Source organism: Mobula hypostoma, chromosome 4, assembly GCF_963921235.1.
Source record: "Mobula hypostoma chromosome 4, sMobHyp1.1, whole genome shotgun sequence".
In the NCBI taxonomy this organism is placed as follows: domain Eukaryota; kingdom Metazoa; phylum Chordata; class Chondrichthyes; order Myliobatiformes; family Myliobatidae; genus Mobula; species Mobula hypostoma.
The window spans coordinates 151,588,091-151,614,687 of record NC_086100.1 but is presented as its reverse complement, the minus strand read 5'-3'; the positions used below and the strand labels follow the sequence as shown (position 1 = coordinate 151,614,687).

The window sequence follows — 26,597 nt, the reverse complement described above, 5'->3', positions numbered from 1 at the left end:
TCAGCATCTGCAGTCTCTTGCATCTCCAAGAAAAAGCTGTTATTTTGGTATGATTGTTGTAATTGATTGGTTGACCTTTGTCTTATTGTAGTGTTCTGCAGAGTGTGGAAATGGCATCCAGACAAGATCAGTTGTGTGTCTGATGAATCACATCAGCAGTTTACCTCTGGAAGGCTGTGGAAATGAGAAGCCAGCAGATGTCCGGCCTTGCAACATTGGTCCTTGCAATGAAAATTTTAGCTGGTTTACAGGACCATGGAGCCAGGTACAGTACAAATTAACTAAACTAACGTCATGTCAATTAAATTATCACTACATATTGTGGAAAAGGAAATATTGATCATAATTGATAAGTTAACATTTATTGATTAATAACAATATGTAGAGACATATTGCTATTTATTGACATAAATAGTATTTTGGTGTAATTGAATAGCAATGTGTCTCTACATTCTGACGCATTTTAGACTTTAAATTAGGGTCAGTCAGAAAGTCAAAACTTAGCATGAATCCAACAATTATGAAGCAGATTGCCACACTGGAGAAATGCCAGAGATTAAAAAGCTGAGGGAAAAGAATAAATCCAGCAAAAAAGAAAAGGTTGACAGTAAATTCACAGTCTGGTTAACAATACACGCAGGCTGGATAAAGGAGGGCTAGACTGTAACTAAAGATTTCAAGAGTTGGTTGCAGGGGTGCTGTGCTGTGTATGGAGACAGTACAGGTTGAATCACAAGCCCGGACTTCACCATAGAAATATCACAGGCTGACTCAAACAGTCTACACCATACTTGGAAACATCACAGGTTGGATCAAAAGAGGGGTCAAAGGGATCTGGACTGTATGTAGAGACATCAAGCCCGACCACAGAAGCACAGAGACTACATGGGGACATCACAGGATGGGTTCAAAATTACTCACAGCCTGACTCAGGCCATCTCTATTCTGCAGCTGCTTGGATCTTAGGCCCAGAGTGAATAAAGCAGTATTCTCTTAGTGCAAATCAAGGACACTGAGTTGGCTCCAAATCTTCCAAAAATAGAGAAAGTATCTGGGCTATTTCCTTTTGCTTACTTCAATTAAGTTATTTTTCTGAAGCACTAGGAGAGAATTTCCAAAGAGATTTTCCAGTTAATCTGCTGTATCTAACAAGGAGTTCCCAAAAAAAACCATAGAAAGGCTTTGTTGATAGGGTTTGTGACTTCTGTAGGCTAATTGTTGACAATCTGGAGAAGCCTCACAGAAATTTGCCCCTTAAATCTGTTTCTTTGTGTTCATTAGGCAATAAATAGAGTACAGGCACCGGAGTATGGCAACCAGTCCTTTGAGCCTAGTCTACTGTCCAGTTACATTACAGCTGATTTGCATCTGTGGAAAGGAATAAAAAGTCAACATTTCAGACCAAGGTTGTTCATCATATGTCAGCCCAAAATATCTATTCTTTATTCCTTTCCTCCAAAGATGCTACTGAGTTCCTCCAGCACTTTGTGTATGTTACTTTGGATTTCCAGCACCTACAGAATCACTTCTGTTTATGATTTTTATGTATCTGTATTTATCTACCTTTGTTCCATAACTCTTAAATAATCAGTTGTGTTCTTGATCTTTACCAGTGCTCAGCAGACTGTAGTAATGGTACACAACTGCGAAGTGTAGTTTGCCTGGAAAAGACCGATGACAAAGTTATGGTGGCAGAAGATGTTCAGTGCTCCCATCTACAGAGACCAGCTTCAGAGCAAATCTGTCATCTGAGGAAATGTGACGTCAAATGGTACACAACGGAGTGGAGTGCAGTAAGTGTAATATTTAAGGGATTCTGTCAATGGTGGATATAGTACACAACTACAGAATTCTCTCAGTGAGGAATTTGTTAATTCCATAGAGAACAAGAGACTGCAGGTGATGGATACAAAACAAACTGTTGGAGGTTAGCAAGTCGAGCAGTGTCGAATGCAGATGGACGTCAGAGGCAAACAGACAGCCAACATTTCTGGACTAATAGTGACAGCCAATATAAAGGACGAGAGAAAGGGGAACACACAGAAAATGCGGAAGGAACTAAGCAGGTCAGGCAGCATCAATGGAAATTAATGAACAGTGGAGGTTTTGGACCGAGACCCTGTTTCAGGACTCTTTGTTGGCCCGAAACGTTGACTATCTATTCACTTCCATAGATGTTGCCTGTGCTGCTGAGTTCGTCCAGCACTTCATGTGTTGTTGCTCTGGATTTTCAAAATCTGCAAGATTTTTTTGTTTTTATGAGAAGATTGGGTGGAGCAAGAGTAGTGTGGATCCAGGTGAGGAGAGCTGATTGGCAAGTGGAGGAGAGAAGAGCGAAGATAGTGAAAGAGGCTGGAAGTTAACAGGTAGAGGGGATAAAGGGCTGCAGATGACAGAATCTGATAGGAAAAGAGGGTGGAGCGTGGAGCCAGATAGGGGAGGTGGGGAGGGCAGATGAGAACAGTGTGTGGAGGAGTGAGTAGATGATAAGCAGATAGAATAGCTGATGGTGGAGAAAGACGCAGGGCCTATGGCAATGGGGTTTGGGGTGGATGTCAAAGGAATTGGGTGGATCAGGAAAGAGAGAGCAAAGAGCTAGAGGGAAGCAGGCTATCTGAAACTGGAGAATTCATTGTTCATACAGCTGGATTGTGGGCTACCCAGGAGGAATATGTGATGCTATTCCTCCAGCTTGCTTTTAGCCCTACTCCATGCCTATACAGGAGTAATATATAAACTACAATTAAAAATCCTACTCCATGCCTATACAGGAGTAATATATAAACTACAATTAAAAATCCATAGTAGTATGATATATACCAGACCTGAAATAGTTTACATGTGGTTATAGTAACTAAAATATATACTAGAGCACTGTACAGATTTGGATACCCAACAATTACAAGCAGGGTGCAATATGAAGCAGGAATTGGTTATCACCATCTGCAGGAAATGGTGCTATCTTTCCTGGCAATCCCCACAACCAGCCTCCTTTTATATCAGTTGTAACCAATGTGAACATTGATGAGATGTAATATTTGATTCTTGTTGAGCATCCAATGTAAATAGGGGTCTTTTCAGGCCATTGTATAAACTACTTGTTTCCTGAGGGAATTATCTGTTGAATTCTTCCATATTTGAAAAATAATTCTCATGTTCCATTTCAAAGTGTTATAAAAGCACAATACACAATTCATTGAGTGGTACAGTGGTACAACTAATATAGCACCCATACCAAGTTCAGACCAATGTCAGGTCAATGCTGTTTGCATATTCTCCCTGTGTTTGTGTTGGTTTCTCCAAGGGCTTCACTTTCCTTCCACATCCTAAAGAGTTGAAAGCTGGTAGGATAATTAGTTCCTATAAATGGTACCAAGTATGTAGATGAATGGTACAATTTAGAGGGGTGACAGGAATGTGAAGAGAGTAAAATAGGATTAAAATAAATAAAATAAAATGAGTGGTTGCTTGATAGTCAGCAAGGTTGTCTTGGGCCAAATGGCCTGCTTTAGGGGCTGTGTCATTCTGTAGCTATGACCATATCAATGAGGTCAGTCAGCCATTTAGAACCTGCTGGTGCAGTGTTCCTTTCCCAGTATCTATATTAGAAGATGAACGTAATTTACCCGCCACTCATTTCCATCTTACTCCAGCCAGGTTTTCTTTTTCAGTGCTCTAAGTCCTGTGAAAGTGGTTACCGGGTTCGGGAGGTTCGATGCCTTGCAGATGACATGACACAAAGCAACAATTGCGATTCCTTCCTAATGCCAGTCGACAGAGAAATTTGCAACACCGACCCGTGCATACCAGAGATAGGTACAGTATAAGTGCACTGACTACAATAATATCCATAATCTTTATTTTATTTAATATTTTATTTATGATTTTCTACAAACTACAGCATAGAAGAAAAAAATCAGTAGTATAAATAGAAGGATCATTGCAATACAAACAAAAATAGCAATAATACATATCTTAACAAATGAGCAAGTAACCCATATTAAAAATGAAAAATTAGAAAGGAAAGCGCCCAACCCACCCACTATCCAACTCCAAGCCAACCATTATATTATAAGTATAAATATTTTGAAAGGACATTTGAGATAAACTTTTATCACCCCAGAACTATATATTGTAGTAAAAAGAGAAATGAATAATAATTTTTAAAAAGCAGCCTGTTACTTAATCAAAGAATCAAAGAAAGCTGGAAATGCAGGATCTGACTATCAAGGGAAGAAAAAAAATACACCTGTCAATCTAGGTGAGAATTATGAAAATATTCAAGAAAAGGTCCCCATGCCTTTTGGAACTTTATGTCCGAATTAAAAAGTGAATAGTAAATCTTTTCAAGATCTAAACAAAATATAATATCCCTAAGCCATTGAACATGGGTTGGGGGAACTACATCTCTCCACTTAAGGAGTATTGCACGTCTAGCTAAAAGAGAGGCAAAAGACAATGTTCGTCGTTGTGCCGGGATCAAATGCTTGTCAGAGTCTCGAGAAATACCGAAAAGAGCGATCAAAGGATCAGATCCAAATGACAATTTAATATAGAAGATAAAGTTAAAAAAACATCTTTCCAAATTTTTTCCAAAGTAGGACAGGCCCAATACATATAAATAAGGGAAGCCTCACCTCCTTTGCATTTGTCACACCGGGGACTAATATCAGGATAGAACTTCGCCAATTTGGTTTTAGACACCATTTGACCTTAAACATGTCACCTGGCAAGGATGCCCTTTAAGTCCTCTGCTATTTGCTCTGGCTATCGAGCCATTGGCAATTGCGTTTTGCAGTTGTACTGAATTGACTGAGATCTGGAGGGGCAGTCTTGAGCATAAAGTCTCTCTATACACCGATGACTTGTTACTTTTTATATCAAACCCAATCACCTCCTCACCTTTGATGTTTTCACTTCTTAATAAATTTAGTCTGTTATCCGGATACAAACGTAATTTACATAAGAGTGAACTTCTTCCGATAAATAAGGAAGCACAAGCATTAGAATTTCAAAATCTCCCTTTTAAAGTAGTAAACAATTGTTTTACTTATCTTGGTATTATAGTAACAAGGAATTATAATCACCTTTTTGATGAGAATTTCAATAATCTTTTAAATTTTACAAAACAGTGCACAGTGCACATAGCACAGTGGTCACCTCTGTCTATGTCTTTAATTGGGTGAATTAATGTAATTAACATGTATATTCTTCCTAAATTTTTATACTTATTTCAATCTTTACCTATATTTATTCCTGAAGTTTTTTTTGATTCTTTAGATTCTATTATCTCATCATACCTATGGAAGGGTAAACAGCCTAGACTTAATAAAGCTCATCTTCAAAAGCCTAAAAGAGAAGGTGGCTTGGTGTTGCCTAATTTTCGTTCATATTATTCGGCAGCCAATATTCACAATATTATCTTTTGGTCCTACTTTTATAATCAGTCTGTTTGTCCAACATGGGTGTCAATGGAATTGAATGATTATAAGAAATTATCTATTCCAGCTTTACTTGGATTTATATTTCCTTACCACTTGCCAAAATTTATTATTAATCCTGTAATCAGGCATACTCTGAGAATATGGGCCAATTTAGAAAATATCATGGCCTTTATAGTTTTTCCCTTTCTAGTCCTATTCTATATAATCATTTATTTCAACCTTCTATGCAGGATTCCACATTCCAAGACTGGTGTAGGAGAGGTATCAGGCGTTTTGAAGATCTTTTTATAGACAATTGGTTTGCTATTTTTGAACAGTTGTCTACAAAGTTTAATTTACTGAATACTCATTTTTTTAGATATCTTCAGATTAAACATTTCATTAGCCCCTTAATACCACATTTTCCTGAACAACCTGATAAAAATGTTGTAGACTTGTTTCTTCAAATGAACCCCTTGGGTAGAGGTTTAATTTCTACTATGCGTGTCAGATTTATGAATCTCAGACGAGCCCCTTCTGATAAAATTAAAACTGCTTGGGAGCATGACTTAGGTTTTTCTTTGCCCGACGAGGTTTGGGATTCAATTCTTAAGTCAGTCAATTCAATTTCTTTATGTGCTCATCATTGTCTTTTGCAGTTTAAAGTTGTCCACAGGGTCCATAATCTTTATAAGATCATTTATGTACCTTGATATGTTAAAATACATTTTTTGTGTTTCTGTCAGTGAATTTACTGTTCCATATACTAAGAAATATTTACATAGAATATATACCTACATACAATGTCCAGTTTTGATTTTACCTGGAATAAGTTGTGTTTGTGACTGCTTCTCGGTGAAAGTGGCAAAGGAAATGAGGTGATCAAGCTAGACGTGGTGCAATAGCGATTCAGAGGGACGCTGCTGTAACTAGAGAGTCTGAGAGATTGGGTAGGCTGGGAGTATTTCCCCTGGGATGAAGAAGGCTGTGGGGTGATGCTATAGAGATTTATAAAATAATACATTGCACAGGTAAGGTCGATAGTCACAGTCTTTTTCCCAGAGTAAGGGGATCTAAAATTGGAGGGCATAGGTATAAGGTGAGAGTGGAAGACTTAAAGGGTCTCTGAGGGCAAACTTTTCCACATAGAGGCTGGCGGGATATGTGGAACAAGCTACCAGAGGAGGTGGGAGATCTGGGGACATTTATGATACTAAATAAAATATATTTGGACGAATACATACTGTAGATTGGATTGTCCCATTAATGAATTCGGAACTCCTCTCCCTCTCCCCTACAGCCTGTCTCTCCTCCATCACAGCCAGAGTGTATGTTGCTGTCGTCCAGTTCCCATGGGGAGTGTGTCCTTTTAAGATTGTTGCATAGCAAGATGTCAGAGACTGTAGTCAATAGAACCCAGTCCTATTGGAAAATAGGCAGGCCCCTTTTAGTGCATCTTTCTGGGTGTAAAACACTTTAACTCTGTTTTAGATTTAATTGTGGCAAATTTCAGGTCAGATCAGCATTAGAGTAAAATGCAGTGACAAAGAAAGGCTCCAATCTAATCTGCAAACTCAACTGTGCAATGTCTGTCCACTATCTATCCTTGTGCACAAAAAGAAGTGATAGAAGCAAGCAGCCAGTTATCGGCTGGCAAATTCATTCACTCGATCAGGCCTAATGATACACATCTGTGTTATTTCTTTCTCACTACATTTGATCTTATGGAAGTGGTTCTTGAAGAATATGGTAACACATGCAGCAGTGCGGTGAGTCATGATTAGAGAAGCCTGCCGAAAATTAACTCCATTTTCTCTTTAAAAATGCCTTCCCATGTAATATTGGCTAAGAACTTACTATGTTGTGAAGAGAACAAGATAGATTTGCATTTTCAAAGATGCTAAAAAACATATATTGGACATTCATTATTCCCCCTGTCATTTTGTCTTCAGTTCCACCAGTGTTAAAAGTACAAACCTTCCTCAACCGTCTGATACATATGAAAGAAGAAGCTGCATTAGCACAAGTGGGTCAGTTTGCAGACATCTGCGATACAAAAAAATGTTGTGTCATTTGTTTAAAACCACATGTAGCTTACAGTGTTTCTGAAGAACACTGCCATTGAAAATATTGAGGTTAACAATTTGAAATATGAGGAAGGCTGGCTTTCAAACAATAGAAACTGGAGATGAGATTGCTATCTAGACTTGGCTTGGAGTATAATAAGTATGTGGAAGAACAGGGGCAGGCTCTCCTGGCTTCAAAATCTGACAGCTGTGATGATGGAAAATAGATAGATTGGCAGCTGAGGGTGAGAATTTGCAGCAGATTCCAATTCTGAAAGGGGCTCCACCCTGTTTAAACAACTGCCCTAAATTCTGGTCATCAGGATCAGGCCAATTATTGGCCAACATTCCTCACTTCAAAAGGTTATATCCAACACTATCTCAAGATTGCACACCCGTCAGCTCAACAGAGTTCTCCATAGCTAAGAGTTGGCATGAGTTCCAAGAAGGCCTTTCAAAGCAAGCCATGCAAAAAATAAATAATACAGCTCTTCATTCCACCCTTCCTGGAGCTTGGAAGTGTGAAGGCTATTTTTACTTCACTTTCGAGAGATTTGGTCAGGTTACTTTGATCCACAGTTGGAAACTGGCCCTCTTGTTAACGAGCTCAACATTTTTATTTACAAAGAAAATAATCCACCTGCTGTCGTGTGGTACTTCGTTAGCATGTGTGAGGTGTTAGATTGGTCATTTTATTTTTGCTGGAAAGGATTGCATCTAACTGCTTTGATACCAATCATTGGTCATTTTCTCTAATTCCTTGTGGAGTTCCCACCTTTCTCAGATAGGTGAAAAAGACCCTGAAGTCCCTCAGCAATCTCCTGCCATAAATGGAGCTTCAAAGAAAATGCAAAAGCCTTGTGCACCTACTTCCACAGGAGTTACACTGACGGGTGCTCAGATTCTCGTGGTAGATTGGAAACACTTACACGGTATTCCACAATCAAACTGAATAGAACACCAACAATCACAAACAACATTCATGATCATAAGAGTGTTTTCTCTTTGGTATTGGGAAGAAAAATTCTGAAGTTGATCATTTTTGTTCAGATGTCAAATCAAGAATGGTGTTTTTTCTATGACATTGATGCCAAATGCAAACCTTAAATTGCAATGTATTTTCTAATTATTTAGTAATTTAAAAACAAGGAATTGCTGGGCATGTCTCCAGGTATCTTTTTTTTAAATATATGCTTTGGAGATTTAAATTTGACCACACAAACTTGTCTATGTCTGAACACAAGAAGTTACCTTTATAAGTACTAATTGCTGGATTCTGTTTACCATTTAGATTAATGGGCACCTAACAGATTCATTCAAGTCTTTTGCAAGGAAATCTTAAACAAAGCTTCAGACCTTCCTTCTTGGCAATTCTACCTCTGAGTTATGGGTCCTTGCATTATTGATGTACAAACATTTGTAGCAACTGCTTACAAATGTGTACAAACCACTTATTCTCTCCCGCCCTTCATTTGCATATGCCCATTGTCCCACTGACCATGAAAGCACAGTTAATTGTAACGGCAGGCAACTCAGTTTGCTTTGATATTTGGGGTTAGTTGTACATTTGATGATACCATTCTGTTCAATATGGGCTTGTGTTTGGCGAGCCACCTTCTGGAATGGCTGCAGTCCTTTTGGAGAGAGAAGTCCAGGGTGTAGGCCCAAGAATGATGAAGAATTAACAATATATTTCCAAGGCAGGATGATGCTGTGTGATGGGAATTTTGCCCATTGTGGGTAACTGCATTTGCTGAAGGGTTGCAACTGGAATTGAAGGTTGTGCAAACATCAACAAACAAACCTTTGGATGGATGGAAGGTAATTGATGCAGCAACTAAAGATGGTTGAACCTAAGGCACCACCTGAAATATTGTGCAATATTATCATAGTGAAACCCCACTGGTTTCCTTGGCTGTGCAAGTCCAGGGAAGACACCCTGCGGTCCCGCCAAACCCGTGAGATTGAGATGGCTCTCCCATCCCCAGACCCTGGCTTGTGTGGTTACTGTGTCATTTGCTACCCTGTTACAACTCAGTGCCAAGAAATAACAGACAGCACACTGCATACGACTAAAGGAATTATATTTATGAAACTTACCTAACTAAGCGGCCAGTAAAGAAAAGAAAGAAAAAATCAAAAGGGCCCACTATAATTAAACAGTCAAATGTGCACAAGTTGGAGCTCATCTTGAACTTCTGTGTCACTTACGTGCTGGGCCCTTGGTCTGCGTGAAAGCACACACCAACTTCCAAACATCGCTCGCATTCCATCTCGAATAAACAGGTCTCCCACCAGGTCGTATCCTATGACCATTTCTCCCCATTGTCTTCTCTCTTCATCTCCCACTGAACTAAAGCTCCAAGACCAACCTTAGTGCCCCTCACCAAAAATCATCCCTCCAGTTCCACCATCCTAATTGGATGGCATACACTCCTCATCATTCCTTATCTTCAAAAATAACCCAAACAGGCTAAGAGTAGAACAGTCTGCTCTTACAGAACTGCTAAATGAAATACCTACAGCATAACAGTGAAGATGTGAACCAGGGCATTACAATAGTGTTAAGATAATAAAATTCCCAACCATCAGGTCATCCAACTAGTGGAATATTTTTCCTTGGACTTCATTTTTATCAGGGTTCCCTGATGCCACATTTGGCTAATATTGGCTTGATGTAAGGAGCAGTCCCTATCAAATCACCAGTTTGGTTCAGGAGGTCTGGGCTCAATCACACCTGGGAAAAAAAATTAACCTAACTTGGTGAGTAGGTGTTACTTGATAGCAGTGTCAATGACCACTTCCATTGTTTTAGTGATGATTAACAATTAGTCAGATTGGATTTATCCTGCCTTCTGTGAATAGGACATACCTCAACAATTTGTGTACTGGACATACCTCCCCCTGCACCCACATCTCAGTGAGTTCCACCCCCCGCTATGACACTGAGCTCTTCTTCCATCACCTCCATCTACGTGCCTGCTTCTTTGGCAAGGACTCCCCAGCCCACACGTGATACCTGCTCCCACCTTCAACCCTCCTCCTCTTCTTGGACACCCAGCTCTGGTCTTCTGTCTCCTCTGGATCTTTTTATCAGTAACTGCCGACAAGACATCAACCATCTTGACATTAACACTTCTCTCTCCAATTCAAAATCCACTTGATTTGAACGGGCTGCACTCCACTCTCTCTGCACTAATCTCAACCTCACCATCAAACCTGCAGATAAGGGAGGGTGAGGGTTGTTGTAGTAGTCTGGAGGACTGACCTCTACCTTACTCAGGCCAGAGGGCAACTCTCAGACACCTCCTGTTACTCACCCCTTGAACAGGACCCCAGTAAGGAGCACCAGGCTACCATTTCATGAATCCTGATGAAGGGTCTTGGCCCGAAACATCAACTGTTTACTCTTTTCCATTGACACTGCCTGGCCTGCTGAGTTCCTCCAGTGTTTTGTATGTGTTGCTTTGGATTTCCAGCACCTGCAGAATTTCTGGTGTTTGTGAGTTATGTCAGCAATTTTCCTTGTTAGTAAGTGGTTGCCAATAACCACAATGGAGCAGCTTGTTTAGATGTGCGGTTAGAAATGGAGCATAGCATTCAGTAGGTACTACATCCAGGAGATTATCTGGTTGTATAACCTTTACCAAATCAAATGTTGTTAGTTACTTCATGATAGCACAAGGGGTGAACTGAATTGCCTGAGGACTGCCTTCTGTGATGGTGGTCATTTCTGGAGGAAGCCAAGATGATTCCTTCACTTGACCCTTGAATGCTTCAGTCATCATTAAGGATAGGGATGCTTTTAGAGGCTCCTCTCCTCTCTTTGTTTCTTTGTCTGTAATGTATGGATCAATTTCTTTTAGAGCATTAACCCCCCCCCACCCCCCAGCAGTACGTATTGATCTGTTGTCTGCAAATGTGCTGTTGTTCACCCATGCACAATGCTCTCCCTCCCTCTCTCTGCAATGTGAATACACTAGTTAAAGGCATCTCCCACATGTGTGCTATTATTTAATTGATATGTAGTTGTGCACAGACACAACATGGCCCATCACCATTCACAAGTAGATGTGGGAGGTCTGCAGGACTCCAGTTTGAACCATTGGCTGTAAAATCAGTTAGCTCAGTTTATTCCAGGTTGCTTGGCTCACATGTGATGTGGTGGTGCAATTTCACCAGGCTGGCGCCTTTTTAAATATGAACTTGACTGAAAACCTCTGCCGGATGATGTCTGAGGGTCAGGTTCATGTAACTGGCAGAAAGCATTGACTGCCCCCTCCACTGCATCAAGAACAGTAAAACAAGTGTTGGCAGTCACATTCAAGTCGTTTCAACTAGATTGGATAATGTAATTTTGGAGCCATCTGTAAGTGTAATTGAACCTGTAATTAAATTCATACCCACCTACACTATGGCCTCAATCACATCCCCCAGTGGACTTGTAAATTCAGCTCAGATTGCATAGCAAAGCTTGTTCTCTGTTCCATGGACCTTGCTGGGCAGAGGAGGGAGCGGCAGTAATACTCAAGCCAAAAGTAGTAGAATCTGCTTTTTGTAAGAGAATTAGCACCATCTGCCACCGTCTCATGGTAGTGCAACTGTTGTGACTTAAGGCGCTTCCTGCAGTTGTTCCAAGGTGGAAGATGACCTTATTCCAAGCTTGTGAAAGGTGCGAAACCCTGACTGTGATTGCAGAAGAGATTTATGAAACTGCCTCCAGGGATGTGGCTCTTTAGTTGCATTAGGAACTGTTCTCCTTGGAAAAGAGGTTGTGGGATGTATAACTTCCCATTTGTAGTTGGTCAAGAACCACAGAACATGGAAGTAACGTGCAAAAGAATGGAAATGACTTGAGGAAACACTGGGACTAGCTGGGGTGCATTGGTCACTAAGATCCTAATAAGCTTAATGGCTGACTTCTTTATTGTGGCCTTGTTCTGTACTGTAATCTTGCAGTGATTTTATGGGTACCAGTACACATTCTACGCTTTAGGTTTTGGTGTGGATGGATAAACCAAGCAGGTTGATCGTCTCCTCGGATCCGAGTGATTTGAATAAGGCACTGAAGAAGAATGATTATCTATTAAAGGCACAATAGCATAATAACGCTCTACAGTAACCGGCAGCCTGGGTTCAATTTCCAATACTCTCCATAAGGAGTTTGTACATTCTCCTGTGACCACATGGGTTTCCTCTGGGTGCTCCAGTTCCCTCCCACAGTCCGAAGATTTACCAGTTAGTAGGTTAGTTGATCATTGTAAATTGTCCTGTGATTAGGCTGGAGTTAAATCAGGGGTTGCTGGTCTGCGCCACTCAAAGGGCCAGAGGGGCCTATTCTACGCAATATCTCAATTAAATAAAGAAAATATAAAATTATGACAGATGTGAGCAAAGCAAAAACCATCAGGACTGGATATCCAAAATGGATTTTGGCATGTGGAGATTGACAGGGAGAATTGATTTCTGATCACTTTTAACACTTTTTTGGGAGATAGTAGAAGAAAATTCATGAGCAAGAATTCCAGTGAATCAAATAAAAAGTCACAGTACAGGTAGAAATATGTTTGAAAACCAAAGGAAAATCTGACCTCGTTCGCAGATACCTCAGACAAGTTCATAAGAGCAATAACCGTGGAAGATGGCCAACCAAAAGCTCATGCAGGTGGATCCCTGACAGATACTGAGATATAATAACTCAAATTGTAAAATAGCTTTTAGCTGCCATATTTAGGCTTGAAAGATTGTACCAGGACACATATGGGAGATATGTACTCATCGCAGATCTTTAAGTGAGTGTAATGAATCTCCTGTAAGCTTCAAAGATATATGATGCAGATTATCTCACTATCCAGCTGTACATCATAGACACCCATGTCATCCAAATCTTCTTGCACAAAAGACAGATTACAGGCTCGTGGAATCAGAGACAGTGAATGTGCTGAAGGAGCCAGCTATTGCAGAACTGTTTATGGAGGAGCCACAGCAAGGCACATCGTTTAATACATTGCTGCAAAAACCGTCTTCAATTGTTCTGAGAGATGGCCAGAAAGCAACAAGAGCAAGGCCCCTTAATTCTGCATTCCAGATGAACTCTACTTTCTCAGTGGCAAGAGAGTAGTGGTCCCAAAGACTTAAAGGAGAGAAATAGGAGAGAATGGCAACTTGAGGAAAACTTGTGGAAAAAAATGTATTGCCAGGAACAAATACAGAAATCAGAGACTCTTCACAAAATTGTGACGTGTGCATATGTGTGGAGAAAGTCCAGCTGAAGGGGATGAACAGACCTTGGGTGAGACCAATTTCTTCACAATTAAGGCTAAAATCCACCTGTCAATTATTTTTGAAACGCACTGGAAAATGACCATCTGATTAAACCACAATTTTTATTTTAAAAATAACCTTTATTCATAATAATATATATATACACAAAATTACACAGTGCAAAACCTTTGTACATTCTTAGTGTACTTTGGTCAATAATTTCATTCGACCATCTCTACAGCTATAATTCAGTTTGCCAGCTTTGCCTTATGTAATATTTCAGACGACAATGCAGCAGACATGGCGCACAATTTTCTGCAGGTGACTTTTCGAAGTTTGTAGCCAAGTGAGAATTAATTGACTTGTAGAGTGTCATTCACACACTACCCACAATCCAGACAGAGAAAGCTGTAAAAGAAGCCAAATCACTTCTGAGAAAGGGAAAAGAAGCACATATGGACACATACCTCAGTCTCTTGGCTTTTAAAAATATGTCAATGCCCAGCCCAAATGATCTGCTGACCCAGAACAATACTTCCAACAGCTGCAATGCTGCGGAAGCTTCAACTTTTAGCTGGAATAAGCAGAGAGAGAGAGAGAGAGGAAGATCAAGCTTTCTATAGCAACAAGAAGATGCCACCAATTAAACTATTTGTTCCAAATTGAACCTTGACACCAACATGAAAGAAGACAGCAAGCTGTAATCATCAGGGAGGTGCAACTAGATTTTGCGAAGTAAAGACCAGGAAGAACGCCGCATCAATCATCTGTGGGAGACTGCTGAAAAAGTGCGGGAAACTGAAGTCAATGAGTAACGAAAATAGGACACACCACATTCCCTGCTGTACAGTGCACCCAGGCCAAGGTGAATGGCATCCAGTGATGATCAGATATGAGAGAACATTCTCCAGCTATGAGGAGTGAGATGCTTATATTGTCTGGGATATGTATAAATGTGATACAATTATACATATTGGTTGTCACCTCCTTAGTGCAAAAGATGTAAATGGGGTACAGTTTTTTTCCAGTACTGTATGTCCAGGAAGGATTCCTGCCACAATATGTGGACAACCTGACAAGAGGGGAGGCCTTACTGAATCTAGTACTAGGCAATGAACCTGTTCAGATGACAGATTACTAGGTGGGCTAGCATTTCAGAGACAGTGACCACAACTCCCTAACCTTTAGTATATCCATGGGCAAGGATAGGAGCACATGATATGGGAAATTACTTAATTGGGGGAGGGCTAATTATAATGGTATTAGACAGGAACTCGGGAGCATAAATTGGGAATATTTGTTCTCATGGAAATACACAGCAGAAATGTAGAAATTGTTTAGGGACCACTTGCATGGGGTTCTGGATAGGTTTATCCCACTTAGACAGAGAAAAGATGGTAAGATTTAGGAAGCAAAACTGAGGCAGGGCTCTTGAGAATTATAGGGTAGTCAGAAAGAAATTTAAGGATGGAGTTAGGAAAGCTAAAAGGGAACATGAGAAAGCTTTGGTGAGTTGGTTTAAGGAAAAGCCCAAGACATCCTCCACGTACGTGAGGAACAGGATGACAACTCGACCAAGGATAGGACCACTCGGGGAATGTGTTCATGAAGGCAAAGGAGGAAATGGAGATCCTTAATGAATATTTTGCTTCAATGTTCACCAAGGAGAGGGATCTTAATCAATTTAAAGTCAGGATGGGATATATCCCTGGTTGCTACATGAAGTGAAGTAAGAGATTGCTGGAGCATTGATGATAAGTTTTATGTCCTCCCTGGCCACAGGAGAGGTACCAGAGGATTGGAAGGTAACAAATGTTGTTCCATTGTTCGAGAAAGCAGCACCATGACCAATTTAATTTCTTTGCACAAAAAGGATTTTTTTTGTTTTAATTGCACTCTTTCTTATAAAAATTGAGTTAATGATTTTCTTGTAAATATTGCTTGTTTGATGCTATGCTGTAAATAAGCTTTTCATTGCACCTATGCAGTTGTGCATACGACAGTAAACTCCGTTTTTACGTTGAATGTGACAAGGAATACTTTATCCATAGAAAGAACAGCTGCAGACAAATTACATATTGCAACATTTAATATCACATGAATTGTACGCTTACTCTGTGTTTCTTAGTAAATTCACAGTACTTAACCTATGAATACCTTCATTTGCAAATTGTAAGTTTTTTGTGAGAAGGTTGCCCCAGTGATCCCTGAGGTCCATAAGAATGCCCATCATAGAAGTGGTATTCAGAGGTATGGATATTGTGGTTGAGTGTAGCTTCATAAAAAGTAGCCACAGAGAATCATCCCTCACTTCCTCCAGTTGATACATTAAATGCCGTAAAAAAACAACTAAAATGAAAACCACCTCTCTGCATGGTGAAGAGATGAGAAAAAATGTATGACTTCACATTCTGAAGAAAATAGGTGAGCACTTAGTTCTGCCCATGGAAGCTTCAGTAGTGAATTTTGTGTTTTAAAATGTGATACCACTTATTGTTGCTCATGCATTGGTAGTGTAGTGCTGAAAAAATATGCATGGGGTTGATATTTGCCTCACCATTGAACTGGTTTTCAGCTGACTTAATTAAAAATCATCCCCTGAGTTCTCTTGAGCATCATCTTCCTTCATAATTAATTACTCTGTCATAGCTGACCTACTAATGAGACATCATCTTTTAATTCTTATGTTTCTGCTCATTCTATTGAGCTATTTAAGTAATACCGGGACACGTTTGAGATATGTATTCCTGAGTGTAAGTATAATAAAACTAGAATGTCCGGCTGATGCTCAACAGAACATGTTATCCCTGTGAAAACTTCTGTATAAGTTGTACAGGTTCTCCCCAGGGTATGGCACGTCCTGTTCCTGCAAAACCAAACAGTTCACAAGTCAGAAATGTGGCTATGGACTATGCAGAAGATGCCTGCAGCCCCACAGCAGCTCATGTACAGGCTAAATGACAGAAAGGCATTTGTAACCTGGGGGGAACCTGAAGACCTGTTAGTATGATCAGGGTGCTTGCAAGCACCTCACAATTTGTTCTAAACTTGCTGGAAATGTGACGTATTCCCCAAAACAGCAAGTGATGATATATTTGAGCTGTTGAATTTACAGATCTACTTCTGTCTTATTTCCTCCTCTTTTATCATCGCAGATGAGAAGTGCAGGGACATGTACTTCAACTGTAATGTCGTGGTTCAAGCCAGACTCTGTGTCTATACGTACTACAAAACAGCATGCTGTGCATCTTGTGCCAAGGCCAGAAGAAGAGCAGCCCAGCTCAGAAAGAGATAACTCCCCTCTTTCACCAGCCAGACTCCCTCACAGATCGTGATGCAGTTACATTAACCATAGGAGCACTTGCAGACTCTACTGTGTTGACAACATCATAATTGTAAAGAAAGATGGTCAAAATTAGTATGATGTGGCTAGTTTATAAAGAATAAATATACTGTATAGTATTAATATAATCTTATACCATTATCATACTGGTCTTTGGTCAAAATACTGATTTTCTTGTTAGTTTACTGTTTTAGATAATATGAAATGCATCTACAAGTGAATGAAATGTATTCACAATAGGTTTTGGGATCTCCCTTTGTGGAAGTAAAACCTAGGATGTAGAAATTTGTCCTCCACTGTTTGCGTTGACATGCAGCGTAGTAATGTATGTGAACTGAATTTCTCTTTTGAAACCCTGTCCCATTGAACTACCTGGGACCAAATTTGAGAAATGGGATTCAAAGGGCATTACTACATCATACAAATAGAAGAGGATAACTCTCATGTTTCAGAAGGCTGGTTAGAGAAAGTATACAAGGCATCTCAATAACCTCGTCCTATTTCTTGATCAAATTTCTTCTTTAACATGGTTTTCAATTCAAGGTTCATCCATAGATTAACTTTTAATTACATCTATTGACTGGAGAATTATCCCATAAAGCAACTTTTCCAACTCTATGGAGTTGTACAGTAGAAACCTGCTTTCCTCCATTTCCTTATGCACACATTTCACCTATTAGCATTTAACTTCATATCTGGATATTCATCAGAAAATTACTAGCATAAGCTTTCAATGTGAGCCAATAATATCAGTTTGAAATGACAGTGATATTGTCAGGATCAGTATGGTCAGTTAACATCAGAGCTGACAGATTTCAAACCAAACCTCCCATTTTTCACTAAACCAGGCAAACACTAAGTTTAAAGTCCCTTGATGGGTTCTTTGCACATATTTCAGTGCAGTCAAGAGATAAGTAAAGTGATATATATGCGAAGTGTTTACTTACTTTAAACATGTCCTCTGAGAATGTCATAGGACTGAAGAAGTGCCATTTTCCTTTAATTGTGGTACTTTGTATCCCACAGTACATTAACCATGATTACTTTGACCTTGTTCACCTTTGCCATAAAACCCATGTCTCTAAGAGCCTTAATGTTGTAATTAAACTGTCAGCCTTCTAGTAAATGGTGTATTGAAGCCCATCTCTCCAGTATATGAATTCTTCAATCAAAGCCCATGTTGCTGATGCAGTAACACTCCCATTACACCACGAAAAGAATTCTGAATAAGTCTACTTCTATTAACCTAGCTGACAAACTTTATCTTTTTCTTCCTCATGCTACTTTGCATTAAATCTTAAGGAGATTGGTGAAAAGAAACAACATCCCTGGCAAGAGATATATTGGGGAACAGAGAAGTGCCATAAACATTAATCAAAATTTTAATGTTTGCCTTCACAGTAGGAGTCTAATCCAAGAATCTTGGAAAGTCAAATCTACAAGTCAGGAGATGAGAAAAATAATTATTAAAGTAGTACTAAAGAAATGAATAAGTTAAAAACCAAGAGTTCTCTACAACTGATGGCCAGTACCATCAGGCATTAGAAGAGATGGGTAGATGTGTAAAGTTGTACAGCACAGAGGTAGGCCCTTCAACTCACCACTTCACCAAACTTTTGGCCCAAGATATTGGTTCTAGGGTTCCCTACATTTTGGAATTAATGTACAGATTGAAACTCCAGTAAGTGTAAAGTCAGTTATCAGGAGAATAGTCAACTTCATTATCAGAGGTAGAGTAACAGGACACCACAATCATAAGGTGATTTCAGGGTCAATGTGAAAAGTAAATTGTATTTGAGGGGTAATAAAGGGGAATTAGTGAATGTGATGTGTTTCGATTTTCAAAGAGCTTTGAATAGTGTGCCATATAAGAGGTTCTTGCAAAAGAACTAGGTCTCATGGATTTGAAGGTAATATACAGTGTGGACTGAATATTGGTTAACAGGCAGGAAGCATAAACAGTTTCCAGTGTGAAGCCTCTGATGTGCTGCAAGGATCTGTGTTTACCTCAGCTACTTTCAGCAACTTGGATGAGGAGGCTAAATTTAAAGTGACTTACTCTGATGACAATGCAAAAGTAGATGGAAAGGAATAGGAACTTAGGTTAACTGGGTGGAAATGCATGTGTCAAAAGCAAACCACTTCAAACAGGAAACGTCAGAACCTTTATTAAAAAAGATGGAGACTGGGTAATATTAACATTCAGATACACCTGGTTCCTAAGAAAGTTAAAATGCAGACACACCATACGATACGTTACTTTTATTACAAAAGAATATGAGTTTAAAATTATGGAGTCTGATTGAGACTATACTGTATATGAAGTACAACATACATTTCATTCCAAGGTTAAGAGCAAGGTTACATTTGTCTTTCTGGGAGTCTAACATAAATTCATTAGATTAGTCTTTGAGAAGAAATCTTACAAACTAGGTCATATTTCCCAAAATACAGAAATCTGACTGGTGATTTGTTCTGAAAACATATGAAATTCAAGAGGCTTGGCAGATCAAATGTTGCTAAGATATTACTTTAAGGTGGTAAGAATGGAAAAGTTTCAGAACCAGACATTGTCAATATATCACTAACAGGAGGAAAAATTTCTTCATGCAGAGGGTTGTGAAACAAAGAAATAATCTTCCTCTGGGGTTTTGAGCATTTTCATAAATAGTGTGATAGATTTTAGGATATCGAGGAAAAGGGGAAATTTTAGAGCTAGAGAATCAGGGAATGGTTGTAGCAGAGAAGTAGGCATTCGACCCATCATCTCCTTGTCAGGTCTCTACTCAAGCACTTCACAAGTTCCAGCCAATAGCTTTTTTCTCTTAACTTTGCAAATTTTCTTCATCGTATATTTATGCAATTCCTTCTTGACGGCTACAATGGATCCTAGCTCCACAGTATCTGTAGACGATCCCAAAAATAGACAAAGTAATGAGCATATTCAAAGACCTGAATGGCCTCCTCCTGTTCCTCGTTCCTTTTTTCCCCCTAATGTTCCTGTGCTCTTAACCAAGAAACATTCTATAATAGTTGGTGTCTGTACTAATGAAAAAGTAATTTTCAACCTTCAGATGCAACAAAGCAGTTGTCATGTTGTTGTTGTTTGAGTTGTATGGATGTGGTTACCAATCCCAAAGTTATTTCTATGTCATTGTCGTCACAGTGGGCTGAGGTAATAATTCGGAAAGGGATATATCAGAACCTCTGTCCATCTCTCACCTGGGGATGCTCTGAGCCACAGAATTCTCCCATTGTGTCTCAGGAAATGATAGACTAGCGAAGGAGCATATTGGAATGAGATAGAATGGCTAAACTTGTAGAACAAGAGGAAATCCTTCATCATACAAACACACTAATGCGTAATGGAATGGAGGAAAAATCCAGTGTAAAGGAAGTGTGAAGAGCAGGAGAGGATGACAGGAGTATTACGGAAAATACTGTAATGGGGAACAATTATCTTTTTTTATCTAATTTAATGGAGCTTAGTCATTATCACGTCCCTGTGTTCCATTTGTAACTGTGCTATTTCTAATTCAGCAGAATGACCACTTTCTTCATCCTGGGAAAGAAAGAGTTAACTTATGAGGAGTGTTTGATAGCTTTGGACCAGTACTCAGCGGAGTTTAGAAGAATGAGGAGTGAGGTAATCTCATTGAAATCTATCGAATATTGGAAGGACTAGGTCAAGTGGATATGGAGAAGTTATTTCTTCAGTGGGGGAATTCCCTATACTTGGCCTTCAAGCCATTGGATATATTTAAAGTGAAGATTGATGGGTTCTTGATTAGCAAGGGCATCAAAGGTTACAGGGAGAAGCCAGGAGAAAGGGGTTGAGAGGGATAATAAATCAGCGATAATGGAATGATGGAACAGACACAATGGGCCAAATGGTCTAATTTTGATCCTATGTCTTATGCCCTTATCATTCTCATAAATGGGAGCCTAAACTCTTTGAAATCTTGTCCACTTGATACACAATGTACTAATTTTTCCCAATCACCAAAATTATCCTAGAGTCACCTTACAATTTAACATTGGAGACATGAATTAGGTTTAATTTTGAATGCTTGAGTTATCTCATCCACAGTGGGGAACCATGCCTTTTGCTGCAAATGATTAACAAATTCAATGAGATTGGCTGCCAATACTAGTCCTTTGTATAAGTATAAGGTAGTATCCTACAGCCCTTACCAACCATAGTGGATCCAGCATTCTATAAGATGATTTTCGCAAAACCGCTGCATCTTTGAACATCAGGATATCATTATAAAGATTCTAATCATCACTTTATCTTCCTCCATGGCTTTATTCGTCCTCACTTGGATGAGCATCTTCAACTGAGCACTTCAACCTAAAGTGTACCGAAACTTATACCAAATTTCTGTCCTATTTGTAATATCATTGAACCATCAAGAAGCACATTTATTCAATTGTTGCACCCCCTCCTCTCTGAAATTCCCTTCTAAAGCTGCTTCACAGCCTTTTATCTTTCCTTTAAAAACCTTTTATAAAATTTTCCTTTCCACTGCGGCAACTAACACTCTCTGCATGCATTTACCTGTTGCCCCAGGGCAAATTCCGATATCGGGAATTTATGTGAATGCAAGCTGCTGTTCAAGATATGTTAGCAATGTGCAGACGCAGTACTCTACAAAAGTGGGCAGGGCAAATTATTTATGGCAATGCAGATTGATGAAGTGAGCTGATGTGATGTTTTTATTAGTATTACAATTAGGAATTAAGATGCCACAAGCCACAACTGTGAATGTCAGGAACTGAGGACTGATTCAGTACATTTGGCAGCAGTTTTGAACATTTTAATTTCTAACACAGTGTTTTTGTTCAGTAAGATCTCTATATCCTGACACTTCTGAAAAAAAAAATCATTTCTGGTATGGAATTGGAATAATTATTCAAAAAGCATGAAGACAATCGCCTCTCAGTTTCTTACTTCACATTCCCTCCCCCGTCCACCCACTTTCCTCCTCAACTAGTCTTACCTATCACCTGCCAGCTTGTACTGCTACCGCCCCCTCACCCACTTTCTTATTCCATCTTCTGTCACCTTCTTTTCCCGTCCTGATGAAAGATCTTAGTCCAAAACTCAGCTATTTATTCCTCTCTATAGACGTTGCCTGACTTGCTGAGTTCGTCCAGCATGTTGTGTGTGTGTGTGTGTGTGTTGCTCAAGATTTCCAGCATCTGCAGAATCTCTTAAGCCTAAGCATAAAGGCTATTTCTAACACAAGATATGTAAGGGGTTCTTACTCAAAACTGGCAACAGCACATTCACACTTGCATAGTCACCTTAATTTTTAACTGGAGAATGGTGAGTGGACTAAGAAGAGGCAATGGAACCCCTTTAGAAACTGATCCCTAGGCACCTTTTATCAGACAGTATTTCATCAAGGTGTGACAGCGTCACCCTCCACCTAAAGCTGACAAAAACCCTGGGATACTCGTGGGTCCAAGGGAATGAGGAGCAGCAAGGTGAGCATTTCCTTCCTGTTATGTTGACGCCAAAGAGAGGCAATAGAGCGGACAGGCCGGAGAACATCAGAGAAAGATTAATAGTGCAAATAAAAGCCAACATAAGTATTTCTGGCCTCTGACTGACTGCTGACATGTTTGAAGACACCAAGCCAAATGTCATTAAGATCCAATGCCACTGCAGTGCCACTGGGCTGCAAAGGGCCAGAATCCAAAGTCAGCCCCTGCTGAAAGGTGGATCTATCTAGTGCTATTTTCTGAGATGAGTTACAATGGAGAAATGGGAATTATCCAGACAGAATGACTTCACCTTGCTGTCCATGCCATTTTTCCAAAGCAGGTAGGGTTAAAGCGAGCCCTATCAAAGACTTGTGATCTGGTTGGATTATGAAGAGGTTGTTTTCGATTTCCTTCTGTATTGTGATTCTGAGCCCCATTCATCTTGATTATTAAGATGTGATTCATTGTTTGTCAACTGGTTTCCCAAAAGCTGTGAATATGTTCACAGCTGAAACATTAGATCTGTTGGTCAAAGCAATCTGTGACTGTTCAAATAAACTGAGCCAAATTGGTCCTCGACAGGTATTTCATTTTAATGTAATCACTGTGCTGACACCAGTTACTGACGGGAACCCTTTGATTAAAGCAGGCAGTTTGAGCAAACAGTCTAAATGTATTCCAGACTGTGGTGTGTGAAACATGCTCTGATTTTAATAGTGTTGCCTTAAAAGACTTTGTGCTAAGATGTGTTTCTTGTGTAATTTGCTGTGCAGGAAAACATGTTCTGGCTTATTGCAGAAGCTTGGAATGCTTTTGGAAACACTTACAGCAAAGCAGTATTTTACTCACTGTTGTTGTTGGGCTTGAATTGAAAAATATTAGTTAAGGGGTCTTAAAGATTGTTTATTTCTTAAAAACTTTACATTACCAGTTGGGTTAGGTATCATCCAGTAATAGTTATACTTTTCCCCATACGTGGCCCTGTGATTTTCCTCGTCTGTGTTAGTCAGCGATTCCTCTGAGTATTACTCAATTTCCTAGATTTTGTTACTTGTTATTGTAGCGCAGACCAGAAATTTATTTTACGACTGTGCCAGTTCCCCTAATTTCTTGCTTATGTTCTCTCCAGTCATTTTTATTCCTGGTCATGTTAGATGGCTTCAGACCATAAAGTGAATTTATTCAATGAGCCATGCAGAACCTGGTGTCAATTACTATTTTATATTTCATGTGCTCATTTACTCCCTTCCTGTCCTGAAGATGCAGATTACTCAGCTCAGAAAGTGGGTGCAAATGATGAACTGCTGTAATTAGGAATAGTGTGGAAGCAGCCAAGTGTCCACACTCACAAAATCATTGGATAGTGATCAGACCTGGCTGTTTTCACTACTCTCCCGGAAGTATTAAAGACATTTAAGCTTTTCAGCTGCCACTTTGACTGAGTTGAACTAATTCCAGTCCTATCCAGTGACCTTCCTATTTTTTACGCTTTAGCTCATGACTGGATAAACCCAATGGCCCAGATTGTCCTGGTTCAGCTAGATCAATGACCTACGCACTAAATTCACCGTAACTGAGCTCCTCCAGTGGTCTGCTTTTCCAAACAGACTAAACCACGATACAAAGGCATTGAATCCATTGGCAGCACAGCCATTTTATTTGCAAGCAAGTTGAAGACTGAATGGTGTAATATTAATATTAATACAGTCTTTTGCATGAGTCTAATGTACAGTACCTGCCAAATGCAGTACTCCTGCCTTTCTATTCTTTCCTCAATGGGACAAATCAGATATACCACCCACCCCAAGCCACCCAGTTCTGTTCCCCTTCTGCACCTGGTTTCATCTTCCCATCGCCTACAAACTTGCCCCACTCGGTCAGGTCCCCTATCCCATTCCACCACTGGTTCAGCTGCCCGTCATCTGGTTCCATGGGTCACCTGTCTTGATTATCAGATTCCAACATCTTCAACTGCTTGTGTCTTCACTTAACACCTTCCAGCCTCTGTTTCCATCCTCCAGTCCCCCTGTCTGCTTCCATCTACCGTTTTTACCTCCTTTACCTCTCTTATTTGTCACCAACTCCAACCAACCCTCACCTGGCTCCATCTGCTCACCATCAACTACCCCTCACCTAACAGCCCCTGCCTCACCCCCCTCCCTCTCATCTTTAATACCAGACATCTGCCCTCTACGCTCTCACTCCTGATGCAGGGTCTAGACGCTTAACCTCAACCATCCCTCTGCCTCCACAGATGTTCCCTGACCCGCTGGGTTCCTCAAACAGTTCATTTCTGATTCAGTCTGCATTGTGTTTGTGACTCGTTGCAAGTTTGTGGAAGGTGCTTACAGTCGCACACTTATTTTGTTTGCAAGTATCTATTGTGTTCAACTGTGTGAGCAAACTTTCATTAAAAACAAGTGAAGTTGTTGGTTACATCACTGACTGCCCACTATCACTACTGTATTTACCCAAAGTGGCATCAGCAGGAAAACTGGTCAAAAGCCAGTATGATTGCCACTGTTTTCAGTCGAACTGTAAGTTCCAGTTCTTTGCAAATTGACAACAGAAAAAATACTATCAGTGAAAATCATATGTGATGAGTTATGACACTGCCGGACTCCCTGCCTAATGAGATTACAGGATGACCTGTTTGGACTACAGAACAACACTGTTTGTAATCATTTATTCAAATAACAATCTTACCGTAATTCCGGAGCATCTTATCAGCTGATCAATAGGTTGCGGCAGTCACTATAAAATATTTAACACCACTGCAATTTATAAAAGACACTTCCAAAAGTTTCAGAGAGGGCAGCAGATGGTATGAAGCTAGAAAGAAGCTACATTGCTACACAGTCACTGCCTCACAGGTCCGCAAAGTGAAAAAACATGTGATATAGCACCTGGTAAAAGGGGCTATAATTGAAGTTTCATTGCAAAAAGAAAAAAGAGGAGGGGATTTAACACTGTGATTGCAGTTTGATGTGTAAAATATAGTAATTTTAATTGAATCACAGACTAAAATATCCCTGTGTTTGGGAGATTGTAAAAATGTATGGTCCGTTTTTATTTGAAATAATTTATTTTATTTGTAGTGAGTGCTCCCAGTTAGTCATTAGAATGTGTTTAGGACAGCCCCTTGTGCGATGTTGCTTCATTAAACATCTAATGTTATTTTGTTACTTGTTTTGTATTTACCTGTGTGAAGTCACATATCCACCAATTCCCATTATCTGCCTGGAGAGGTAACCGAGGTTCTCTTTAGGACTGAAATATTTGGACTTCTCTATCTGTACTGATAAGCGGCTATTACATTGTTAAATAAAATAATTTACTATTATTTGTGTAAAGTGTGTTTTTGATTAGGAAAATGAAATTAGGGATTTGATGCACTATACTGAGGTGACACACCGGCCTAGAGCTATGTTTCTGTCCAAATTGATGGTAATTGAAGTTGTGTCTTCACGACCAATGTGTCCTACATAAAGAGAGCATTAACGCTGCAGGACGTTGCATATCCAAGGTGGCAAGGTGCCCTGGAATAAAGCAGAAACTTAAGCATTTTGTCTGTCTTCTCCAGACACAGATAGTGAGAGAAGTAAAATAATTCACAATGGTAAATTAGAGGTTTGGGTTAGGATGTATTATTTAGAAAAAGTACAAAAGCAAAAAAATACAGATGCTGGAAATCTGAAGTAGAAGTGATTAAGGATAGAAATGTTCAGCAGGTGATGCAGCATCTATGGAGAAATACAGAACTAACATTTCAGGTCAGTGAACTTCTATTTTGAAATTATGCTAATTCTTACCATATAAATTGGAATGAGGCTCATTTTTCCAGTGCAAACATCCTTAAATTTGGAAACTATAACATTTGATTCAAAAAGTAAAAGAAATACAATATAATAGTATATTTTTTCTTGGTGCGTGGTTAATAAAACATACTATCTCCAAATTAATCCAGTTTATCTGACAAATGCACAAGGTGTGAAAAAAACAAGTGAA

General features: G+C 39.6%; 1 protein-coding gene across 5 annotated transcripts in view; it reads left to right on the top strand.

Moving 5' to 3' along the window:
• adamtsl7 (ADAMTS-like 7) overlaps window positions 1-25,894 on the top strand; it is a 554,745-nt gene extending 528,851 nt beyond the window's left edge. For all 5 annotated transcript variants that reach the window (XM_063046729.1, XM_063046728.1, XM_063046726.1 and 2 more), the window contains 4 exons: window positions 92-265; window positions 1,614-1,793; window positions 3,672-3,816; window positions 16,909-25,894. In XM_063046729.1, coding sequence (XP_062902799.1) covers window positions 92-265; window positions 1,614-1,793; window positions 3,672-3,816; window positions 16,909-17,048 — 639 coding nt within the window. In that variant the 3' untranslated portion in view covers window positions 17,049-25,894. The remainder of the gene's footprint in view (window positions 1-91; window positions 266-1,613; window positions 1,794-3,671; window positions 3,817-16,908) is intronic.
• Window positions 25,895-26,597: the final 703 nt, after the last annotated feature.